This window comes from Nicotiana tabacum, chromosome 12, assembly GCF_000715075.1.
Source record: "Nicotiana tabacum cultivar K326 chromosome 12, ASM71507v2, whole genome shotgun sequence".
NCBI classification, from domain to species: domain Eukaryota; kingdom Viridiplantae; phylum Streptophyta; class Magnoliopsida; order Solanales; family Solanaceae; genus Nicotiana; species Nicotiana tabacum.
The window spans coordinates 50,734,773-50,755,586 of NC_134091.1; the positions used below are offsets into that span (position 1 = coordinate 50,734,773).

At 36.7% G+C, this 20,814-nt stretch overlaps 4 protein-coding genes and 1 long non-coding RNA gene across 6 annotated transcripts; 3 read left to right on the plus strand and 2 right to left on the minus strand.

The window, feature by feature from the left end:
• The first annotated feature begins 390 nt into the window (after positions 1–390).
• LOC107770985 (psbP domain-containing protein 4, chloroplastic) lies at positions 391–2,566 on the plus strand. Its single transcript, XM_016590312.2, has 5 exons — positions 391–1,085; positions 1,386–1,489; positions 1,635–1,746; positions 1,925–2,152; positions 2,236–2,566. The coding sequence occupies exons 1-5, from the start codon at positions 758–760 to the stop codon at positions 2,298–2,300; spliced, it is 837 nt and encodes a 278-aa protein (XP_016445798.1). The 5' UTR covers positions 391–757; the 3' UTR covers positions 2,301–2,566.
• Positions 928–2,010, minus strand: LOC107770986 (uncharacterized). The gene is made up of 4 exons (XR_001644720.2): positions 1,872–2,010; positions 1,552–1,725; positions 1,400–1,472; positions 928–1,067 (listed from the first exon to the last, which is right to left on the minus strand). It is a non-coding gene; the product is annotated as an uncharacterized LOC107770986 (long non-coding RNA).
• Positions 2,567–2,654: 88 nt separating the features above from the next.
• LOC107770983 (pentatricopeptide repeat-containing protein At3g21470-like) lies at positions 2,655–4,633 on the minus strand. Its single transcript, XM_016590308.2, has one exon. The coding sequence runs from the start codon at positions 4,281–4,283 to the stop codon at positions 2,655–2,657; it is 1,629 nt and encodes a 542-aa protein (XP_016445794.1). The 5' UTR covers positions 4,284–4,633.
• Positions 4,634–5,149: 516 nt separating this feature from the next.
• LOC107770989 (putative pentatricopeptide repeat-containing protein At3g15930) lies at positions 5,150–6,709 on the plus strand. Its single transcript, XM_016590315.1, has one exon. It carries the CDS (start codon positions 5,150–5,152, stop codon positions 6,707–6,709), a length of 1,560 nt encoding a protein of 519 aa, XP_016445801.1.
• Positions 6,710–7,072: 363 nt separating this feature from the next.
• Positions 7,073–19,964, plus strand: LOC107770984 (bidirectional sugar transporter SWEET1a). 2 transcript variants are annotated; one of them, XM_016590310.2, is made up of 6 exons: positions 16,071–16,288; positions 16,394–16,430; positions 16,555–16,650; positions 16,793–17,072; positions 19,287–19,406; positions 19,511–19,964. In XM_016590310.2, exons 1-6 carry the CDS (start codon positions 16,246–16,248, stop codon positions 19,685–19,687), a joined length of 753 nt encoding a protein of 250 aa, XP_016445796.1. In that variant the 5' UTR covers positions 16,071–16,245; the 3' UTR covers positions 19,688–19,964. The 2 variants fall into 2 exon arrangements, with proteins under 2 accessions (XP_016445795.1, XP_016445796.1); XM_016590309.2 differs by lacking the exons at positions 16,071–16,288; positions 16,394–16,430 and adding an exon at positions 7,073–7,239.
• The last annotated feature ends 850 nt before the right edge of the window (positions 19,965–20,814 follow it).

The window sequence follows — 20,814 nt, forward strand, 5'->3', positions numbered from 1 at the left end:
CCCATGACCTCTTGGTCACGCGCATTCCGGGAAGGGCCGGGCCACTAGGGTCTATCGTAAGTAGCTTTACCCTGCATTTCTGCAAGAGGCTGTTTCTACGGCTCGAACCCGTGACCTCCTAAACAGCCTCTTCACATAAATTGATATATAGTAACTTAGTTTATCACTTAACTATAGTAACTTATTGTAATTTGGTCCAAATATCGAGTGTGGGGTAAATTATTAATTTTACAAGTGTTTTTTCTTTTTCAATTCCTTGCAAAAAAATTCACCAAATTGAGCCAAAATTTTGTTGAACTTGCAAAAGTAGACGCGATCTGGGAAGCTCTTGTTCATTTACATGAATTGCTTAAGGGAATAACCACACAATATAGTCTTTATTTTTATTTAATTTGGTGAGCATCAAGTGACAAGTGGTAACATGTAAAACCAGAACTTTCAAAAACTTTTATTTGATAGAAGCAAAAACCAATCTTCAAATCAGTGACACCACAACCACAAAAATCTCAAAGACATTTTAGGGCCTGTGGACCTCAGCTTTTGCTAGGTGTCAAGTGTCAACCCAATCAGAAAGCTCTTTTTAACTTGAGCAGGGAAGAACTGATACCAGAAGTTTTAGAGAACAATCCAACAGCAGATTCAGAAAGGCTTAATCTGCAAACTTCTTTTTGAAATTTCCCGTATTGAATTTCCTCAAGATTGCATAGAGAACCTTTGAGAAACCTCATTTCTCTCCTACTTTCTTGGTTGAGAGGAAATGGGAACATTTGTATACAGCAGCAGTTGCCTTTCTTGGAAAAACAATCTGAGCAGACAGGTGATTTCATCTCACCTAGTAGTTCCTCATGGTGTCACAGAAAAAGGGTGTTCAAGAATTAAGGCTGCTGCTTGTTCCAAAGAAGATGTGCATGTGAGTCAGGATTGTGAAAAATCTGGAGGCTCATTGAATAGGAGGTCAACTATTGTATCTGGAGTCTCTTTGATTTCATCAGTCCTGCTTGGTTTTCCTGGAGAGGGATCTGCTGTGGTGAAACAAGGCCTCCTAGCAGGGAGAGTTCCTGGACTTTCTGAACCAGATGAAGAAGGTTAGTTTCATAATCCCACACTTCATAAGCTGCAGTAAGCTTATTGGCATATTCATGAGTGATGTTGGAAAACTTGGACAACTAGTAGACTCTTACCAAATCAAATAGAATTATTCACAACCTCAAATAGCAACAAAAGATTGTGTGTAGGCTGGAAAATTGCATAGACAGAGACTACATTCAGATAATGAAAGAACACAGAGCGTGTATATAACTGAAATTCTTCACGTCTTTTTCGTCTGTGCTTTTTCTTTTTCCAAGTAAATGTTCATCTTAACAAGGGCAAAATTGCTCAGGCAGGTTGGAGGACATACCGAAGACCGGATGACAAGTCAGGTGGACATGGTGTTGGATGGAGTCCTATCATTCCTTATGCTTTTTCAGTGCCTGATAATTGGGAAGAGGTAAGAATCCAGTTATTCACAACTGTATGTATTTTAATATTCAACAATGTCAGAGAAATTACCTTTCAGCTTGATGTCAATTTGCTTTGCACAATTGGACATACCTTAGTCAGGTTCACTTTTGAAGTTTTCACCTATTGAACAGGTCCCTGTGTCAATTGCTGATCTAGGTGGTACAGAGATTGATTTGAGGTTTGCGAACCCCAAAGAAGGGCGTATCTCTGTAGTTGTGGCTCCTGTTAAAAGATTTTCAGATGGTGAGCATCTCATGTTTTTTCTTCCTTCTATTCTAGTACTGAAGCTAAGAGAACTAAAAGAGATTAGGTGGACATAGGGATGAACGTGTAAAAAACACACTGGCAAATAAATATATCAACTCAACTTGTATCTGACGGATTCAATCTTGGTGGTATTCTAACTCCAAATATGACCCAGAAATTGGTGAAGAAGCCACCATAGAACAAATTGGACCTCCAGATAAAGTGATCAGCGCTTTTGGGCCTGAAGTCATTGGAGAGAGTGTGGAAGGTAAAGTCTTAAGAGCTGAAGTAGCAGAGCATTCAGGAAGAAAATATTACCAGTTCGAATTAGAGCCACCACACGTAATGATCACAGCAACAGCCGCCGGAAATCGCCTATACTTGTTCAATGTCACTGGAAATGGTAAAGATTCAAATCCGCGTTTTCTATCTTCGGAATATCTGCTATATAGTAGTTAAATCCTACAACTCTCTGTGATTTCACAGGTCTTCAATGGAAAAAGTATTACAAAGATTTGAGAAAGATTGCTGAGTCTTTTAGGGTTGTCTGATTGGCACATCGACTCCATGTGTGATAGTACCTTAGCAAAAGTGGAATACACAAGGAAGAAGAGTTGGTGGCTACAATCATAAATATTTAGAAGCAGCCACTTTACCTCTAGCATTATATACAGTTCAATATATTAGAGGAGCATCTCCTCGAGATTGAGTTTTGTAACAATTTTTTGCTAGCAATGGTTATAGTTAACATCTACTGATGTTGCAAGTTTCAGAAGGCACCTCTTTTGGATTAATATCTACATTAGGCATTGATAGCTCTGTTTGATTATTCCTGCAATCACCTCAGCATCGTCTAATGGCTAGAGTTAGTATCATGTTTTAGAAGTTAATTATTCTGGCAATACTTACATAAAATTAGTCTCCGGTCCATCAAGCATGACCACACTACACCCAGGTGTCTTTTGAGACCCTTTATTTGACAAGGCAAACCTCATCCTTTCAGCCTTCTCCCATCTTTCAGAGGCAGCATATATATTAGAAAGAATCACATAATGTGCATCAACACTGGAATTGCAACTGGAGCTCAATTTTTTAACCTCTTTCAGAATGTTTTCTACCACATCTGTGTCTGAGTGAACCCGGCATGCTCCAAGCAGAGCCCCTAAAACTGTGTCATTTGGTGTGACAGGCATGCCTTTTATCAATTCACAAGCCTCCTTTAATCTTCCGGCCCTTCCCAAAAGGTCAACAAGACAACCATAATGCTTGATGCTTGCCTTCAACCCATATTTCTCCATCCCGGAGAAAATCTCTAAACCTTCCTCCACGAATCCACCATGGGCACAAGCCGATAGCACTGAAAGAAATGTTATATCATTAGGTTTCACTCCTGAGCTCTCCATTCTCTCGAAGAAATTAATTGCCTCCACACAGTGGCCATGAGAGGCATAACCAGATATCAGCGAGTTCCAAGCTGCATCACTTTTAACTAACATTCCTTCAAAAATTAATCTGGCATTACTTAAATCCCCACATTTTGCATACATATCAACCAACCCATTAAGAACAAATTGATTCAATTCAATCCCTTTCCGAATTATCATTTCATGTATTTCCTTGCCAACATCCAGCAAAGCCAGCTGTGCACTAGCCGATAAAACACTAACTACAGTAACCTCATCCGGTTCAAACCCCTCATCTTGCATTTTAGTAAACGCTTCTAAGGCTTCTTCACAGTATCCATTCTGTGTATAACCACATATCAATGAATTCCAATTCACCAAGTTCTTCATAGTCATCCTATCAAATATGGCCTTGGCACTCTTAACATCACCATTCTTAAAATACCCAGAAACCATCGACGACCAGACATAGAAATTTCTTCTTGGCATTACCTCAAACAGTTCCCTTGCAGCATCCATATCTCCATTACTAGCATACCCATCAACCATCACACTCCATGTGACTACATTCCTCAACTCATCCGGCACCCGGTTAAAAAAACTCCTAGCCATCACGATATCTCCATTTCTAGCATACCCGTCAATCATTTCATTCCAAGTCACAATTGTCTTCTCAGACATATTCTCAAACAACAAAATTGCAGTCTTTGTACCACCACCTTTCATATATCCTGATATCATAGCATTCCATGTTATCACATTTCTTTCAGGCATATAATCAAACACCTTCCGGGCACTCCAAATTTCTCCACATTTCCCATACATACCCAACAATGCAGTCCCCACCATAACATTACAATCAAATCCTGATTTCACAGATTCAGCATGTAAAGCTTTGCCGAGGCTAAGCATTGAAAGTGCAGCACATGCCTTTAGCACCAAAGGAACAGCACCCACTATTGAACTTCCAGTAACACGATTACGGTTGTATATTAAAAGGGCTTCTTTGAATTTTCCTTGATATACGCAGTTCTTTATGTTATAAGCCCAATTTGTTAATGGGTTTGTGATATTATTCAGCGAGGACAATCCAGAACTTTGAATTTGGCAATTCTTATGGCTGTTTTTCATTTTACAGTGAGGATCATTTCTGAGTTCCTTGTGGCCAAGGATAAAGTTTATTGCTTTAATCGTTCTTTCAAATGTCAATTAGCTGACTCAAAAGTTTCTGATGGCTCTTTTGGATTTTAGTCCTTCTATTTTCTGATGATTATATTTCTGGTCCTGTGTATTTCAAGTTATATGAAGTAACTAATTTAGAGTTAAAACTTAATGGATTAACTGGTTTTGTAAACTAGATTAGCAAAACAAATTGATTTGAATACAAGGAATTTTGATATTTAAGTCATAGTGTCAAATATATTCTTTTCTTTCTGAAATTTCAACAAAGAGTAATAATTGTGCGGAGTCAAGTAACCTCTGTTCATTTATGTTGACTTCACTGATGAAAAGCCTAAAATTACTCGGCTCATATTTCATGTAAGTTAAAATTTAAAACTATCATTTAAAATTAAGCAAAATACGTGGTCCAAAAATACTGATTAAAGAAACGAGGTCCTAAAAATGCAATTTCCTTTTTTACTTTCCAACCCCCTGCCCCTTTTGTTGCCACTCTATTAACTGTATTACCCGTATTGAACCTTTTCCGTTTTCAAGACCCACACAAAAAAATGGAGCAAACATTGCTCCAATTTTTACAGAAATGCAAAACTAGCAAACAATTGAAAGAGACTCATCTTCAGATTATTGTAAATAGCCTCATGAATAGCAACTTTATAGTGCCAAAGCTTATGTCTTTATCCTCAAACCTTATTTCACTTGATTATACACTCGACTTTTTTAGAACATTACAAAATCCAAGCCTTATTGTATACAACACGTTGATTAAATGCTTCATAGGAAAGACACTGAAATATGCATTATATACTTATAGTAACATGAGGATATCAAATATTGCACCTAATAGTTTTACATTTACTTTTCTCTTGAGGTGTTTTGAGTCTTTTGACTCTTTAGAAGCTGGCCAAGTAGTGCATGGTCACATTGTGAAGTTGGGTTTTGAGTCTAGTGTGTTTGCTAAGAATACCCTTATGGATTTTTATGCTAAATGTGGTGGGAATTTAGACTCAGCTCGGAAGGTGTTTGATGAAATGCCTGATCGGGATGTTGTTTCGTGGAACACGATGATTGGTGGTTATATGATTCATGGTGATCAAGAACGTGCCCTTTGTTTATTCGAGGCTATGCCCGAGAGGAATGTTGTTACGTGGAATTCGGTTATTGCTGGGCTATTGAAAGCAGGGAACATGGAGTTGGCTCGTTCTGTTTTTAAGCGTATGCCGGAGAAAAATGATGTTTCCTGGAACACAATGATTTCTGGATGTGTAAAGTTAAGTGACATAGAAGCTGCTATAGCTGTTTTTGATAAGATGCCGGAGAAAAGTGTAATTTCTTGGACTGCAATGGTGTCAGGATATGCTACAATTGGTGATCTTCAATCAGCAAGAAAGATGTTTGACCGAATACCAGCAAAAAATGTGGTTTCATGGAATGCCTTGATTGCTGGATATGTAAATTACCATATGTTTGATGAAGCTCTTTCAGTGTTTCAGCATATGTTGATCGATGGGAATTGCAAACCCAATCAGACCACTTTGATTAGTATACTCTCAGCTTGTTCACATTTGGGATCTCATGAGCATGGAAAATGGATCGATTCTTTTATAAGAAAGAACAAATTTGACTTATCAGTCCCACTAGGAAATGCTTTAATTGATACATTTGCAAAATGTGGAGATATGGAAAATGCAAAAGCAGTTTTCTTAAGGATGGCTCAGAGATGCATAATTACTTGGACTACAATGATATCAGGATTAGCAGTGAATGGGCACTGCAGAGACGCCCTAGAACTATACGAAAAGATGTGCTTGGAGGGAGTAGAGCCGGATGATGTTGTATTTATTGCTGTTCTGTCAGCTTGCACTCACGGTGGGCTGCTGGAAGAAGGGAAAAGGGTATTTGACCAGATGGTGACGAAGTTTGGCATTAAACCGCGGATTGATCATTATGGATGCATGGTTGATCTTCTTGGCCGAGCTGGAAAGTTTGAAGAAGCACTGAGTTTCATTAAGAGCATGCATTTGGAACCTAACGCAGTCATTTGGGCCACTTTACTTTCTGCTTGTAAAATTCATGGAAATGGGGAGTTGTTAGATTCCTTAACCCGGAGGATCCTGGAGCAAGAGCCTGACAACCCGAGTTATTTGACATTGATAATGAACTTAAGCTCTTCTATTGGGCGGTGGCAGGATGCCTTGAACTTCCGTAGAGCTACTAGAGACAAGGGAATAGAAAAAATTCCTGGTTGTAGCTCAATCCAAATAGGAAATAGTGTCCATGAGTTCTTAGCTAAAGATACAAAGCACTCACAAAGGAAGGAAATCTATAGAGTTTTAGGGTGTTTAAATGGACACTTAAAATTATGTGAGGTCGAATGAAATATGATGGCCATGGTTTCTTAGAGATTCTAGCGATAGCAAGATTTTTCTATAATATCTATTTCTTGACAGCTACTTGAATATGCATGGTTCTGAAGCCTGTATAGAAATGAGTTAAGTGAGAGCTTAAAGATTATAGTTCGTGACCAAGTTGAGTTTTTGATTTTCTTCATGGGTTTAGCCAAGTGGCACCAAGCTTGACCAGATTATGTTTTATGGAGAGTTTTGAACCAGGCACCTATTGATATAACCCAGTCCATTCCTGTTGGATCTGTGATTAAAAATAACTATGCGGAGTTTTACAGTCATGAGAGGGTCCTCAGAAGCTGAAAATTTCGTCAAAAAGCCGAATCTGCTGAAGAAATGTGGATGGGAGCATTCGGTGCAAAGCTCTCGTTGGCTAATAACATTAGTTTTACAGTCATGAGAGGGTCCTCAGAAGCTGAAAATTTCGTCAAAAAGCCGAATCTTCTGAAGAAATGTGGATGGGAGCATTCGGTGCAAAGCTCTCGTTGGCTAATAACATTATGGTACACTACTGTTTTCTCACTATCTTGTCTTCAGTTTTGCCCTCACTATCTTCTCATTGGATGTTCGTTACATGGATCACACCTTCTTTGTCTGTTGTTCTTTCCCGTCTAAATTTTTAATATCAATTAAGTTTTTATGAAAGTCATTGTCATAGATCATAATCTTGTCAAATATTACAACTAGCTGATGCCGTTGCACCTTATTGTTCCAAGTTTTAACAGTGATCTACTTATTCTATAAGGTAAATATTATCATATTTGAAATATATTAAAAAAACTTAAAAAGAATTAAAATGCAGTATTTAGACTGAGCAGAAAGGTTTAATTTCGGATTTCTTCTATACCATGCAACTCTCGACATTAAATCATGCTAGTTAGACAAAATACCGATTAATTCAGTTCCCTCAAGTGCTCAATTCATCAAGCCTTGAATTGTCATTCTTCCTTTAGCTCAAATACTTCTTGAACCAAGCAAAACTAGGTCAAACAGGACAACATAGCACTTAAACTAACGCTAACCAGACCTTACTCATGTTTATAGTATTTAAACTCTAAGTTAGCCATACTGGGAATATCCCCAGATAAGGCTTAGATGTTTATTCTTACAATTCTTCAAAGATTTCATCATCAAAACCAAAATTCACCTCAACATTGTAGAAATCTTTAATATCCTTCTGCTTGTGCACTCCACAATACTGAATTGCGGTACCTAGAGGGCGTTTGAAGCCCTAACCTTCATTTACTGCCTTAGCAGTAGGGGGCTGCTCTAGTATTAAGTTTGCTAGTTTTTGTCTCAACCATGTTCTAAATACTATCTGAGACTTGTTCGGGTGAGGCACAATACAAGTTGGGGCAACTAATGAGCAATCTACACAAGACATCTCTAAATAAGTAGTCACTTGCAATTCCTAAGAGCGTGGTGTTAGTACCTCAATGTGACAACAAGGTACGATAGACAAATCCTATGCACGGATGTCACTTGGTAACAAGTGGTCTTATCAACGTTAATTGACATCCTATGCAATTACTTTGAGATCTTCATATTAATTACCCTTTTTCTTCTTATTTCTTTTATTTATGTTGTTTCGGCTATCTTTCAAGATCCTCTGTAATTTGAGTGTGAGCTAGTACCGGGATTAATGTGTCAGTGTCTTTACAGATGACACATTAGTCTGTGTAACATGATTCAGTCCTTTTCTATATATGCTATGTCTTAAAAGTTGATTTAAACAGGAAATCAAAATGAAAATTGATAAATTTATTTAAATTCATGAAAGAATTGTGTTTAAAGATATCAAAAACTTAGAAACAAAAACAAATATTTAATATGAGATTAAAAAATTAAGTTATTTGAACTTGTGCTGTTATGTGGATCCAAAAACCCAATTTGTTTAACAATGATTGGGAGACATCAGTGGCCATGGTGGAGGTGAACTTTTGACCTATATTCGTAAGCCATGATAGAATTTATTACTCGCATTTGTCTTTTCAAGAAGCACTAATGCTTTTGAAATGATTTAGAGTATTTGATTAAAGATGATTTGTTTGTAGTCCTGGAGAAGATTAATCACTTAGTATTTCTTCTACTTTCCTCATCTTTTTTTCTTTGTTCCCTCCTTATTGTGATCCAATCCTAATGGTGCCAGCAACTTAGTTCATCTTATTCATTCGTTTCATTCACCTTCACTTGCCTGTTTGTTCTTATTCGAACTAATTAGAGATTGCAACATTTTTCCTCCTGGAAATATTCCTGAATCAAATTAACAAGTAGTCCTAATATAACTTTTTTCTCCTTCCACAAAGGTACTCTAGGCCCTACAAATTAATTAAACATTAAACCAAAAAGAAAGGACTCCACGTAAAAGAGAGAAGAGTGGTGCATGGAATACAGAGTGGAATCTTTTTCTTTTTTTACTGAAGAAAACAAAAATTATTGGTTCCATTAGTGGGTATCTTTTTGTTCTTAGAATATCTTAATGCGGATGCTTTTTGGTCTTTAGGACGAAGTTCTATTAGAATAGTTTTCAGTACTTCTGATTTTGCTCAACTTTAAGCGGAAGATAAGGTTGAGTGAAATAAATATCAACCGCCAATAATTCTCCTTTCTTTAGTTCTTATATGCTCTCTGAATCCAGAGATGTTGAAGAGGCAAAAGAGAGGTGATGCTTTGAGCGATTAATTAAAGGTCAATCTCTTTTTTCCCCTAAATAGAAAAAGTTAGTGATTATACATTTACAGTTAAAAGAAGAAGCAAGATTCGCACTCACATGCATATAAGAACCTTGTTTTATCAATCTCGGCATACGAGAACCTTCTATAACGAAATACCCATATCTGGAAAAGTAGTTTTCCTTTTTGAAAAATAGTTATAAGATAGACTAAAGTTAATTATCTCATTGTTTTATGGATTTTTTCCTTCAAGATACACTATCTATAAACTTGTAGAAAAATGACTATTTCTGTTATATGATAAATACCTAGATGATTATTATTGTACCGCTCCACCTATACTTGAAGGGGTATCTCATTCAAAAGCCAAAGTAATAGGCATGTGCCTAAGGAAAATTTCTTTGGTTTGCTAGCCAATTTTGTTAAATTTCTTTAGTTTGGTAGCCAACTTTGTTGAATTTCTTTGGTTAGGTAGCCAACTTTGTTGAATTGTCAACATTGAAGAAAAAGAAGGAAAAATGTGTGCAAATTGTCAAATATAGTAGGCTTTAGAGAGTGAGGTTTCGGCTATAAAAGGAGAGCTTCAGCTCTCATTTCTACACACTAACAAAGAGAGAAAGAAAGAGTGAGGTTTCACAGACAAGGTATAAGAAAATAATCTGTGAAAAAAATAGAGAGTGATCGATATTGTAGTGAGGTGGGAATATCAAAAGAGGGTTATTTCTTTTGAGTGTTGTAGTGGTTTTTGGAGTATTTTACTCGGACCTACAAAGTGTAAAATTCCTTGCTATAGTGATATCAGTTGCTTGTCTCGGGGCCGTGATTTTTTCCTTATTCAAAAGGATTTTTCACGTAAAAATCTTGGTGTCGTTGTGACTCTTTTATTCTTGTTAATTACCGTATCTCGGTGCTACGTTATTATTCCGCTTTTATTACTGTGAATATTATTTCTGTAGGGGGTTTATTCCCAACAACTGGTATCAGAGCACAAGTTCTGCTCGTTCATAGAAATACTATTCACTGTCGGTAGTACTATACTCGGTGAAAAACAAAAATGTCTGGAGTAAAGTACGAGGTAGCAAAATTTAACGGAGATAGCGATTTCTCAACATGGCAAAGAAGGATGAGGGATCTGCTCATCGAACAAGGATTACACAAGGTACTAGATGCTGATGCCAAAAAGCCTGATACCATTAAAGCTGAGGATTGGGCTGACTTGGATGAAAGGGCTGCTAGTGCAATCAGGTTGCACTTATCAGATGATGTGGTAAATAACATCATTGATGAAGACACTACATGTGGCATTTGGACAAGTTTGGAAAGCCTATACATGTCCAAAATGCTAACAAATAAATTGTACCCGAACAAGCAGCTATACGCCCTACACATGGGTGAAGGTACGAATTTTTTGTCACATTTAAATGTGTTTAACGGACTAATCACACAGCTCGCCAACCTCGGAGTGAAAATCGAGGAAGAAGATAAAGCCATCTTGCTATTAAACTTGTTGCCATCTTCGTATGATAATTTGGCAACAACCATCCTGCACGGTAAGACTACCATTGAGTTGAAAGATGTCACATCGGCTCTTCTACTCAATGAGAAGATGAGAAAGAAGCCTGAAAATCAAGGACATGCTCTCATCACAGAAGGTACAGGCAGGAGTTATCAAAGGAATTCAAACAACTATGGTAGATCCGGAGCTCGTGAAAAGTCTAAGAACCGATCCAAATCAAGAGCTAGAAATTGCTAAAATTGTGATCAACCAGGTCACTTCAAAAGAGATTGCCCAAATCCAAGGAAGGGCAAAGGTGAAACCAGTGGCCGGAAGAATGACGACAACACAACCGCCATGGTGCAAAACAATGATAATGTTGTCCTCTTTATAAATGATGAAGAGGAATGCATGCACTTATCAGGTCCAGAGTCGGAATGAGTGGTTAATACAACAACATCTTACCATGCCACACCGGTAAAAGATTTTTTTTGCGGATATGTAGCAGGTGATTTCGGCCTTGTGAGAATGAGTAACACAAGTTACTCAAAGATTGCGGGGATTGGTGACATTTGTATCAAGACAAATGTCGGATGCACATTGGTTCTGAAGGACGTGCGACATGTACCTGATTTGCGGATGAACTTGATCCCGAGAGTTACTTTAGACCGAGATGGATACGAGAACTATTTTGCAAATCAAAAGTGGAGACTCACCAAGGGATCATTTGTGATTGCAAAGGGAGTTGCTCGTGAAATATGCCAAGGTGAATTGAACGCGGCACAAGATGAGATTTTTGCAGATTTGTGGCACAAAAGAATGGGTCATATGAGCGAGAAGGGATTGCAGATTCTTGCCAGGAAATCACTCATTTCTTATGCCAAATGTACAACGGTAAAACCTTGTGACTACTGTTTATTTGGTAAGCAGCATAGAGTCTCATTTCAGACATCGTCTGAAAGAAAATTGAATATACTTGATTTGGTATATTCTGATGTTTGTGGTCCAATGGAAATTGAATCGATGGGCGGTAACAAATATTTTGTTACTTTTATTGATAATGCTTCACGAAAATTATGGGTTTATATTTTGAAAACCAAATATTAGGTGTTTCAAGTTTTTTTCCAGAAGTTTCATGCTCTAGTGGAAAGGGAGACAAACCAAAAGTTAAAGCGTCTCTGAAGTGACAATGGAGGTGAGTACACTTCAAGGGAATTTGAAGAGTACTGTTCGAGCCATGGGATCAGACATGAAAAGACAGTTCCTGGAACTCCACAACACAATGGCGTAGCCGAAAGGATGAACCGCACCATAGTAGAGAAGGTGAGAAGCATGCTCAGAAGGGCTATACTGCTTAAGTCATTATGGGGTGAAGCAGTTCAGACAACCTATTACCTGATCAATAGGAGTCCATCAGTTCCGTTGGCATTTGACATCCCAGAGAGAGTTTGGACCAACAAGGAGGTGTCTTACTCGCATTTGAAGGTGTTCGGTTGCAGAGCTTTTGCGCATGTACCAAAGGAGCAGAGAACAAAGCTAGATGATAAATCTGTTCCATGTATATTCATTGATACGGAGATGAAGAGTTTGGATACAGATTGTGGGATCTTGTAAAGAAGAAGGCCATCAAAAACAGAGATGTAGTCTTCCGAGAAAGTGAAGTTGGAACTGCTGATGATATGTCAGAGAAGGCCAAGAATGGTATAATTCCTAACCTTGTTACCATTCCTTCTTCTTCTAACTATCCCACAAGTGCAGAAAGTACGACCGACGAGGTTGCCGAGCAGGGGGGAGCAACCTGATGAGGTTATTGAGCAGGAGGAGCAACTTGATGATGGTGTCGAGCAAGTGGAGCACCCCACTCAGGAATAAGAACAACCTCAACCTCTGAGGAGATCAGAGAGGCCAAGGGTAGAGTCATGCAAGTACCCTTCCATGGAGTATGTCCCCATCAGTGATGAAGGGGAGCCAGAAAGTCTTAAGGAGGTGCTGTCTCATCCAGAAAAGAACCAGTGGATGAAAGCCATACAAGAAGAGATGGAATCTCTACAGAAAAATGGCACGTACAAGATGGTTGAACTTCCAAAGGGTAAAAGACCACTCAAATGCAAATGGGTCTTTAAACTCAAGAAAGATGGAAATGGCAAGCTGGTCAGATACAAAGCTCTATTGATGGTAAAATGTTTCGAATAGAAGATAGGTATTGATTTTGATGAAATTCTCTCACATGTTGTCAAAATGACTTCTATTCGAACAATTTTGAGCTTAGCAGCTAGCCTAGATCTTGAAGTGGAGCAGTTGGATGTGAAAACTGCATTTCTTCATGGAGATTTAGAAGAGGAGATTTATATGGAGTAGCCAGAAGGATTTGAAATAGCTGAAAGGAAACACATGGTGTGCAAACTGAATAAGAGTCTTTATGGGTTGAAGCATGCACCATGTTAGTAGTACAAGAAGTTTGACTCATTCATGAAAAGTCAAACTTACACAAAGACATATTCTGATCCATGTGTATACTTCAAAAGATTTTTTGACAATAATTTTATTATTTTGTTGTTGTATGTGGATGACATGTTAATTGTAGAAAAAGACAAGGGGCTGATCGCAAAGTTGAAGGGAGATTTGTCCAAGTCATTTGATATAAAGGACTTGGGTCCAACACAACAAATTTTGGGTATAAAGATAGTTCGAGAGTGAACAAGTAGAAAGTTGTGGCTGTCTCAGGAGAAGTACATTGAACGTGTACTGGAACGCTTCAACATGAAGAATGCTAAGCCAGTCAGCACACCTCTTGCTAGTCATCTAAAGTTGAGCAAGAAGATGTGTCCTACAATAGAGAGGAGAAAAGGAACATGGCTAGAGTTCCTTATTCTTCAGCAGTCGGAAGCTTGATGTATGCAATGGTATGCACCAGACCTGATATTACTCATGCAGTTGGTGTTGTCAGCAGGTTTCTTGAAAATCCTGGAAAAGAACACTTAGAAGTAGTCAAGTGGATACTCAGGTACCTGAGAGGTACCACGAGAGATTGTTTGTGCTTTGGAGGATCTCATCCAATCTTGAAGGGCTATACAAATACTGATATGGCAGGTGACATTGATAACAGAAAATCCACTACTGGATATTTGTTTACATTTTCAAGGGGAGCTATATCATGGCAGTCGAGGTTGCAGAAGTGTGTCGCACTCTCTACAACTGAAACAGAGTATATTGCCGCTATTGAAGCTGGCAAGGAGATGTTATGGCTCAAGCGGTTTCTTCAAGAGCTGGAATTGCATCAAAAGGAGTATGTCGTCTATTGTGACAGTCAAAATGCAATAGACTTGAGCAAGAACTCCATGTACCATGCAAGAACAAAGCATATAGATGTGAGATATTATTGGATTCGTGAGCAGGTGGAGAACGAATCTTTACAGGTCAAAAAGATTCACACGAATGAAAATCGTGTTGATATGTTGACCAAGGTGGTACCAAGAGACAAATTCGAATTATGCAAAGAACTTGTCGGCATGCACTCAAACTAGAAGACAGTTCTACCTCCTCTAGATGAATGAGACTGGAGGGGGAGATTGAAGGGGTCCATCTCATTCAAAAGCCAAAGTAATAGGCATGTGCCTAAGGAATTTTTTTTTGGTTTGGTAGCCAACTTTGTTGAATTGTCAACATTGAAGAAAAAGAAGGAAAAGTGTGTGCAGATTGTCAAATATAGTAGGCTTTAGAGAGTGAGGCTTCGGCTATTAAAAGGAGAGTTTCGGCTCTCATTTCTACACACCAACAAAGAGAGAAAGAAAGAGTGAGGTTTCACAGACAAGGTATAAGAAAATAGTCTGTGAGAAAAATAGAGAGTGATCGATATTGTAGTGAGGTGGGAATATCAAAAGAGGGTTATTTCTTTTGAGTGTTGTAGTAGTCTTTGGAGTATTTTACTCGGACCTACAAAGTGTAAAATTCCTTGCTATAGTGATATCAGTTGCTCGTCTCGGGGCCGTGGTTTTTTCCTTATTCAAAAGGGTTTTCCACGTAAAAGTCTTGGTGTCGTTGTCACTCTTTTATTCTTGTTAATTACCGTATCTCGGTGCTACGTTATTATTCCGCTTTTATTATTGTGAATATTATTTCTGTAGGGGGTTTATTCCCAACAATAAACTCTCTTCAACTTTACCATCCATGGCCAACGAAATTCAACATTAATTTGAGAAAACCTTGGGTGGATTGAGCCCCTATTTAAGCAAACTCTTCTGTTTTTCTTCCCCTTGGCTTGGGTTTCACCCAAAGTTGCTTTGACATATTGGGCTCCTGATGACTTATAAATTTAACATAAGACTCAAGTAATTATAACTGGAGTTCATAATGAATTAACATTATGGTTGAAAGAAGCGATTGAAAACTTCTACAGGTGAGTGTTTTTACAGATTCTAAAATAAAATTGGATTTGACACAAGACTTTAGCATCGCAGATTGTGAATCCTATCATATTATTACTAGTTAAAATTTATTAGTTTCATGGGTTGTTAACCCCTTAGCTGTATATTGTCTTATAGATTCATTGAAGAGTCGATCGAGTTGATCAGATTGAAGTTCTGTTGAGCAAATAGGATAACATAACGTGAGTGGTAACTTAACACATAACTAGCTTGGCATTTTTCTACATTGAATTAAACATAAGCTTGTGATAATTGGATTTGAGAACTTCAATAATATAAGTGTTAATGATCTTAGTTGCCATGTTTTTGACAAAGTATGCATTCTTGTGGACAAGCTCTTGAGATAAAATGACAAGCTTTTTGATATAGGTCAACCATATTTGAGTATATGAAATGATAATTGCACATGAAAGCTGTCCTAGTACTTTGTACTGTTCCAAACTAACTGGAAATAGAAATTCACAAAGTGCTGCTTGAACTTGGACTATTCCTATTTTTTTTGTCAAATCTTTTTATTTCTTCCTTAATATAAGTATAAAAATTAATGCTGAAGGAAAAAGTAAAAATAGATAACAGCAACGGAAAAGCTAAAGTTCAAAGTATGTTTTCAAGTCCAAACATTTAGATCACATATATGAGTGAAATATATAGTAGGAAAATATTATGCCACAAAATCCTGATAAGGAGTGTTTACCCTCTAATGGAATAATGGATGCGTATGTATTCGTTACCAGTGAATTCCGAATATCAAATAGTTATTAATAAAGGACCGAATCTCCCATACTATTGCTACTGCAAATCATGCAAGTAAAAGACAAATTAGCCCTTTTTGGGTCTACATTAGACATATATAAACCCAGAAACCACTTGCTAGCCCTGCATCATATGCTCATTTCCAGTTTTGTAGCTTGAAGAGAGATGAGAGACATCAAAATTCTCCACACTACTTTCGGAATTTTAGGTGGGATTATTCATTGTCCATGCATCTTCTTGTGCTTAGTCCTACTTTTTTCTGGATATTGATTATTATACTCTTTTCCTTCTTTTACTTTTTTCCATGGAATAGGAGATGTTTTTGGTTTATTACTCTTCATGGCGCCCATGTAAGAATTCTTCACAATTTTCGTTTTTTTTTGTGTGTGCGTGCTATTTTTGTCTTCTTTTTTGTTTTTTTTCCTCATCAAAGCTAAAAGTGACTAAATGATCAAATTTTGACACTACATACAGGATTACATTCAAAAGGATTATTAGGAAGAAATCAACAGAACAGTTCTCTAGCATGCCTTATCTAATAAGTCTGCTCCAATGCTTGCTCTCAGCCTGGTAAGTTTCTTTATGTAACTTGAAAACCTTTAATGTTTCTCCTATTAATACTCTGTAAAATAAGTTTAGCATTGTTTTTCCATTTTTCTTTGAGAAGTTATTGAGTTTAATTTAGGAATCCGACTTGTGGTGAATCAAACAGGTACAGTTTACCTTTTGTGTCACCAAACAACCTGCTGGTAACTGTCATCAGTGCCATAGGCATTGGCCTGGAGGCAACTTACGTGCTTATTTTCCTCATATTTTCCCCCAAGAAAGGGAAGGCCAAGATCTGCGGATACCTCTTTGTGGTCCTTTCTATCTTCTCTAGTCTGGCCTTGGTTTCCATATTGGCATTTCATGGCAATAAAAGGAAGCTCTTTTGTGGCTTTGCGTTTGCAGCTGCTTGTGTTATGATGTATGGTTCTCCTCTCTCTGTAATGGTAAGTACTCTTTCTCTTACACATGCATGTTATGTCCTCCGTCCCATTTTATGTGATGTTTGACTAGGTATGAAATCTAATAAATTAAAGAACACTTTTGATATGTTAGCCAAATATATGCATAGTACCAAACATATCTTTTTAAATGAATAATGGTGAGAGTTTCATATCTCTTCATTTTCTCTACCCTTAAACAATGAACTTTTATATCAAATGGGTCCCGAGAATTCATGTTATTAAGGGTAAAATAAAGATACTTAGTAAGCTAGCGTTTGGACATAGATTTGGTTGAAACTTCAAAAAGGAATTTTTGAAGTTGTGTTGAAAAATAATTTTTGGAAGTTGAAGTTGTGTTTGGACATGCATTTTACTTGAAAAAGTGTTGAAATTTTATGAGTGAAAGAAAAACTTTCGCCTAAAAACTGGTCCAAACCAGTTTGTGGAACTTGATCAATTTGTTTTTAAAAAAAAACTGATCAAATTCCATGAATAGACAATATTTTCAATTTTTTTTGAAAAAAAGTAGTCAAAATCTATGTCCAAACGGGAAGTAAATAATTCCAAAAAAAAATGTCATAAACTAAAAATAAAAGTGTATCCTATAAAATGGAACAGAGAGAATACTAAGTAATTATACTCAATAGGGTACTAGAAGCTATGTTAAGCGGACTCTCCAAAATACTGCCGCACCCGTATGGAATCCTCCAAAAATACACTACTTTTGGAGGATCCGATCAGGGGCGGAGCTACAGTAGTGGGTGCGGGTTCGGGCGAACCCAGTGACTTTTTCCGGAACCATGTATTTGTATTGAAATATTTACTAAATCTATATAAATATATACTGCCGAACCCAATAACAAAATGGGTCTTGGTTCAACGGTAAGTGTTGTGGGTTCGCTGAAAAAGATCGGGGTTCGATTCTCCCAGGAAGCAATGTTTTATTTTAAAATTTAGAACCCACACTCTTAAATCCCTAGCTCCGCCTCTGGATCCGATACATACCCGACAATATTTTCGGAGAGTCCTAGCAACATAGACTAGAAGTAAGAAAATTTGAAGTTTGTCATCCTTCATGATCTGTTCTTTTTAAGTTCGTGTGCTTGGGCATTTTCTTCGCCTTTAGATGTAGGTTGTCTTATTTATTGATTGGTCATTTTGTTGTGGACAACAGGGCGGGTTCAAGGCCAAATCTACTAAGGCAAAGGCTTTAGGCCCCAAAATTTTGGGGCCCCTTTTTATTATTATTAATAGTAGGTGGTATGACTAGTTTTCTGTAAATTTATTTAATATCTTAAGATAAAAATTAGTCTAAGATTTTTATAAAAAATGGGTAAGAGAACTTTTTAACCATGTGATTGATTAGCTGTGGCACATATAGCCTTAGAGCTACGGGTTCAACTGAACTCTGTACTTCTTACATGGAACATAGATATATGTGAAAAATAAGAAATATTAGATTCTGAACCCATTTTTTTGAAGGTTGAACCCATCAAATTAAAATTCTAGATCCGTATCTGTTGATTAGCTATATTGTCAATTGAAAAAATGTTTGATTAATAATAGAGTTGAAAAAGGTACTTCATACACTACATGGGGATAAACTTTTTTCCTTTTTTTTTTTAACTGAAAAGAACTTTGCAAAGTACAACCTTTTGCTTTAAGTTATGTTGCTTGGACTCTCCTAAAATGTGGCCGGGTGCGTGTCGGATTCTCCAAAAATAGTGCATTTTTGGAGGATCCGACACGGGTGCGGCAACATTTTGGAGAGTCCGCGCAACATAGCTGAAAACTAATAATATTCATGATTGATTCAAATTTTCCAAATTAACATTGACGTTGTTTTGAACTAGTATAATTTTTGTGGATGAATTTCAATAAAAGAGTTAACTTATCTGGTACTGCTATTGCAGGATTATGATTTTATTTACATGTTTTTACTGTGGACTTAGGGCTGTTTATTTAAGATTACAATATTTGAATTTGAAAACATATTTAATTATTACTATAAACTAATTTCTTCTAAAATTTAGCACTGAATATTTAAAGAAAATAAGTGTATTCTAAAAAAAGAAAGAGTTGAGGAGGTTTGAAATATCAAGCATGGCCTAAATGACCACTGAGAAAGTTTCCAAAAAGTAAGCTCGTATTATGAAGTAAAATAAGATACTCTTTTATGTTATTTTCTTTCAATATTCCTTCTCTCTCCCTTGGCAGAGGCTGGTGATCAAATCTAAAAGTGTGGAGTACATGCCCTTCTTCTTGTCTCTATCTGTTTTCATCAACAGTACTTCATGGTTAATCTTCGCCCTGCTTGGAAAGGATCCTTTCATTTTTGTAAGTAGCTATTCAGTAACTTCTACTTAGGTCATTTCATGACCAGAAAGTTAATAACATTGACAAATCTTAAGATTAAATCTCACAAAACTGTTGTTTTATAGGTTCCAAATGCTGCCGGAACTATATTAGGAGCTGCACAGTTGATTTTATATGCAGTTTATCGTGATAAAAAAGAAGTTAAGAAAGACGGAATTAATGAATCAGTAGATCAGATGAGGACTGGGAAACTCCAAGACGAGAAGATAGTTGACATCCAAAATGAGAATGCAAATCCATAACATTCATATGTACACAAAGTTTCTGAACTTTATTACCCATGTACTGTAAAGTTTCTGTTTGGAACCAAAAGTTATGGTCACTTGTCTAATGTCGAATGAAAAAGGAGTTAGGTTCAAAAGTATAGAGAAAGTTCAATCACTGTGTAATCTTTTCTCTTTAACTTTTTAGCAGCTTTTAGTTTTTCTGTTTTTATCTAATTTTCTTGTCAAACTGTGCATATGTATTCTTTGGAACAAGGAACAAAACCATACAAAAACCATCTCAAATTTCGATCTATGGATATAGTAATTAGAGATTGAACTTGGGATGAAAAGAAACGCAATTCTGAAGTCTAAACAAATGGCAGCTAATTGTTTCACTGGATCCTTTAGGAAAGGATTAGACAATATAATATTGTGGATGACAATGCAGCTTAGTTTTATGCTTTCTTGGTCATTGGCCGACCTAACTTTGCTGATGAAAACATATATAGTGCTTGAATTAGCTTTTGGCTGGTTGGTGAGATATTCATCTGACCAATCGAATTACGAACTTTGTGCTTCTTGATTCTATATGGTTTCCTCCTTGCACAAAACCAAGCAATTTAGCTTTAACAATCATAAAAAATTAATGTAAAAATACATATTACCTTGTGATAGTTAAATGTGTCCGTAAAGATACGTGTCTTGCATTCATTTATTTGTTGCAAATATTGGTTCAATTCTTTTGGTTTGTTTAAAAATATTTCTAGATGTATAGCCTTTTAACTTAATTAGATTTTGTATAACACTCCTTAAACTCATTCATCTAATCATTTCTTGTTCTTGTTGAATGATTTTATTAATGAATGAAATATTGTTTTTTTTTTGCTTTGATTTACACATAATTTGCCATGAGCAAAGAAACTTTTTTCTTTTAGAGGAAGTGTTAGATAACGATAGATGCTTTCATTGTCATGTGGTTTAGAGACACTAAATATCGCAAAAAATAAAAAAGAATCGCAAGCACAAAGTACCCATCAGGTGATGCAGTGTCAAATTGTCATAATTTGAATCCTGAAGATTATGTTTTGTACGTAGATCTTTTTAATTCCACTGCGAGTGCTAATTTGCCTTTTATTTTATTTTTTTATTTTTTATAATACCAT

What these genes read in the sequence shown, in the direction of transcription:
- LOC107770983 (XM_016590308.2), bottom strand. Translation starts at nt 4,283, where the DNA reads ATGAAAAACAGCCATAAGAATTGCCAAATTCAAAGTTCTGGATTGTCC.
- LOC107770989 (XM_016590315.1), top strand. Translation starts at nt 5,150, where the DNA reads ATGAGGATATCAAATATTGCACCTAATAGTTTTACATTTACTTTTCTC.
- LOC107770985 (XM_016590312.2), top strand. Translation starts at nt 758, where the DNA reads ATGGGAACATTTGTATACAGCAGCAGTTGCCTTTCTTGGAAAAACAAT. An exon ending in TGCCTGATAATTGGGAAGAG is followed by an intron (nt 1,490 to 1,634) that starts GTAAGAATCCAG and finishes CCTATTGAACAG; the next exon opens with GTCCCTGTGTCAATTGCTGA. An exon ending in TGTTAAAAGATTTTCAGATG is followed by an intron (nt 1,747 to 1,924) that starts GTGAGCATCTCA and finishes AATATGACCCAG; the next exon opens with AAATTGGTGAAGAAGCCACC.
- LOC107770984 (XM_016590309.2), top strand. Translation starts at nt 7,073, where the DNA reads ATGTGGATGGGAGCATTCGGTGCAAAGCTCTCGTTGGCTAATAACATT. An exon ending in CAATGCTTGCTCTCAGCCTG is followed by an intron (nt 16,651 to 16,792) that starts GTAAGTTTCTTT and finishes TGAATCAAACAG; the next exon opens with GTACAGTTTACCTTTTGTGT. An exon ending in GAAAGGATCCTTTCATTTTT is followed by an intron (nt 19,407 to 19,510) that starts GTAAGTAGCTAT and finishes GTTGTTTTATAG; the next exon opens with GTTCCAAATGCTGCCGGAAC.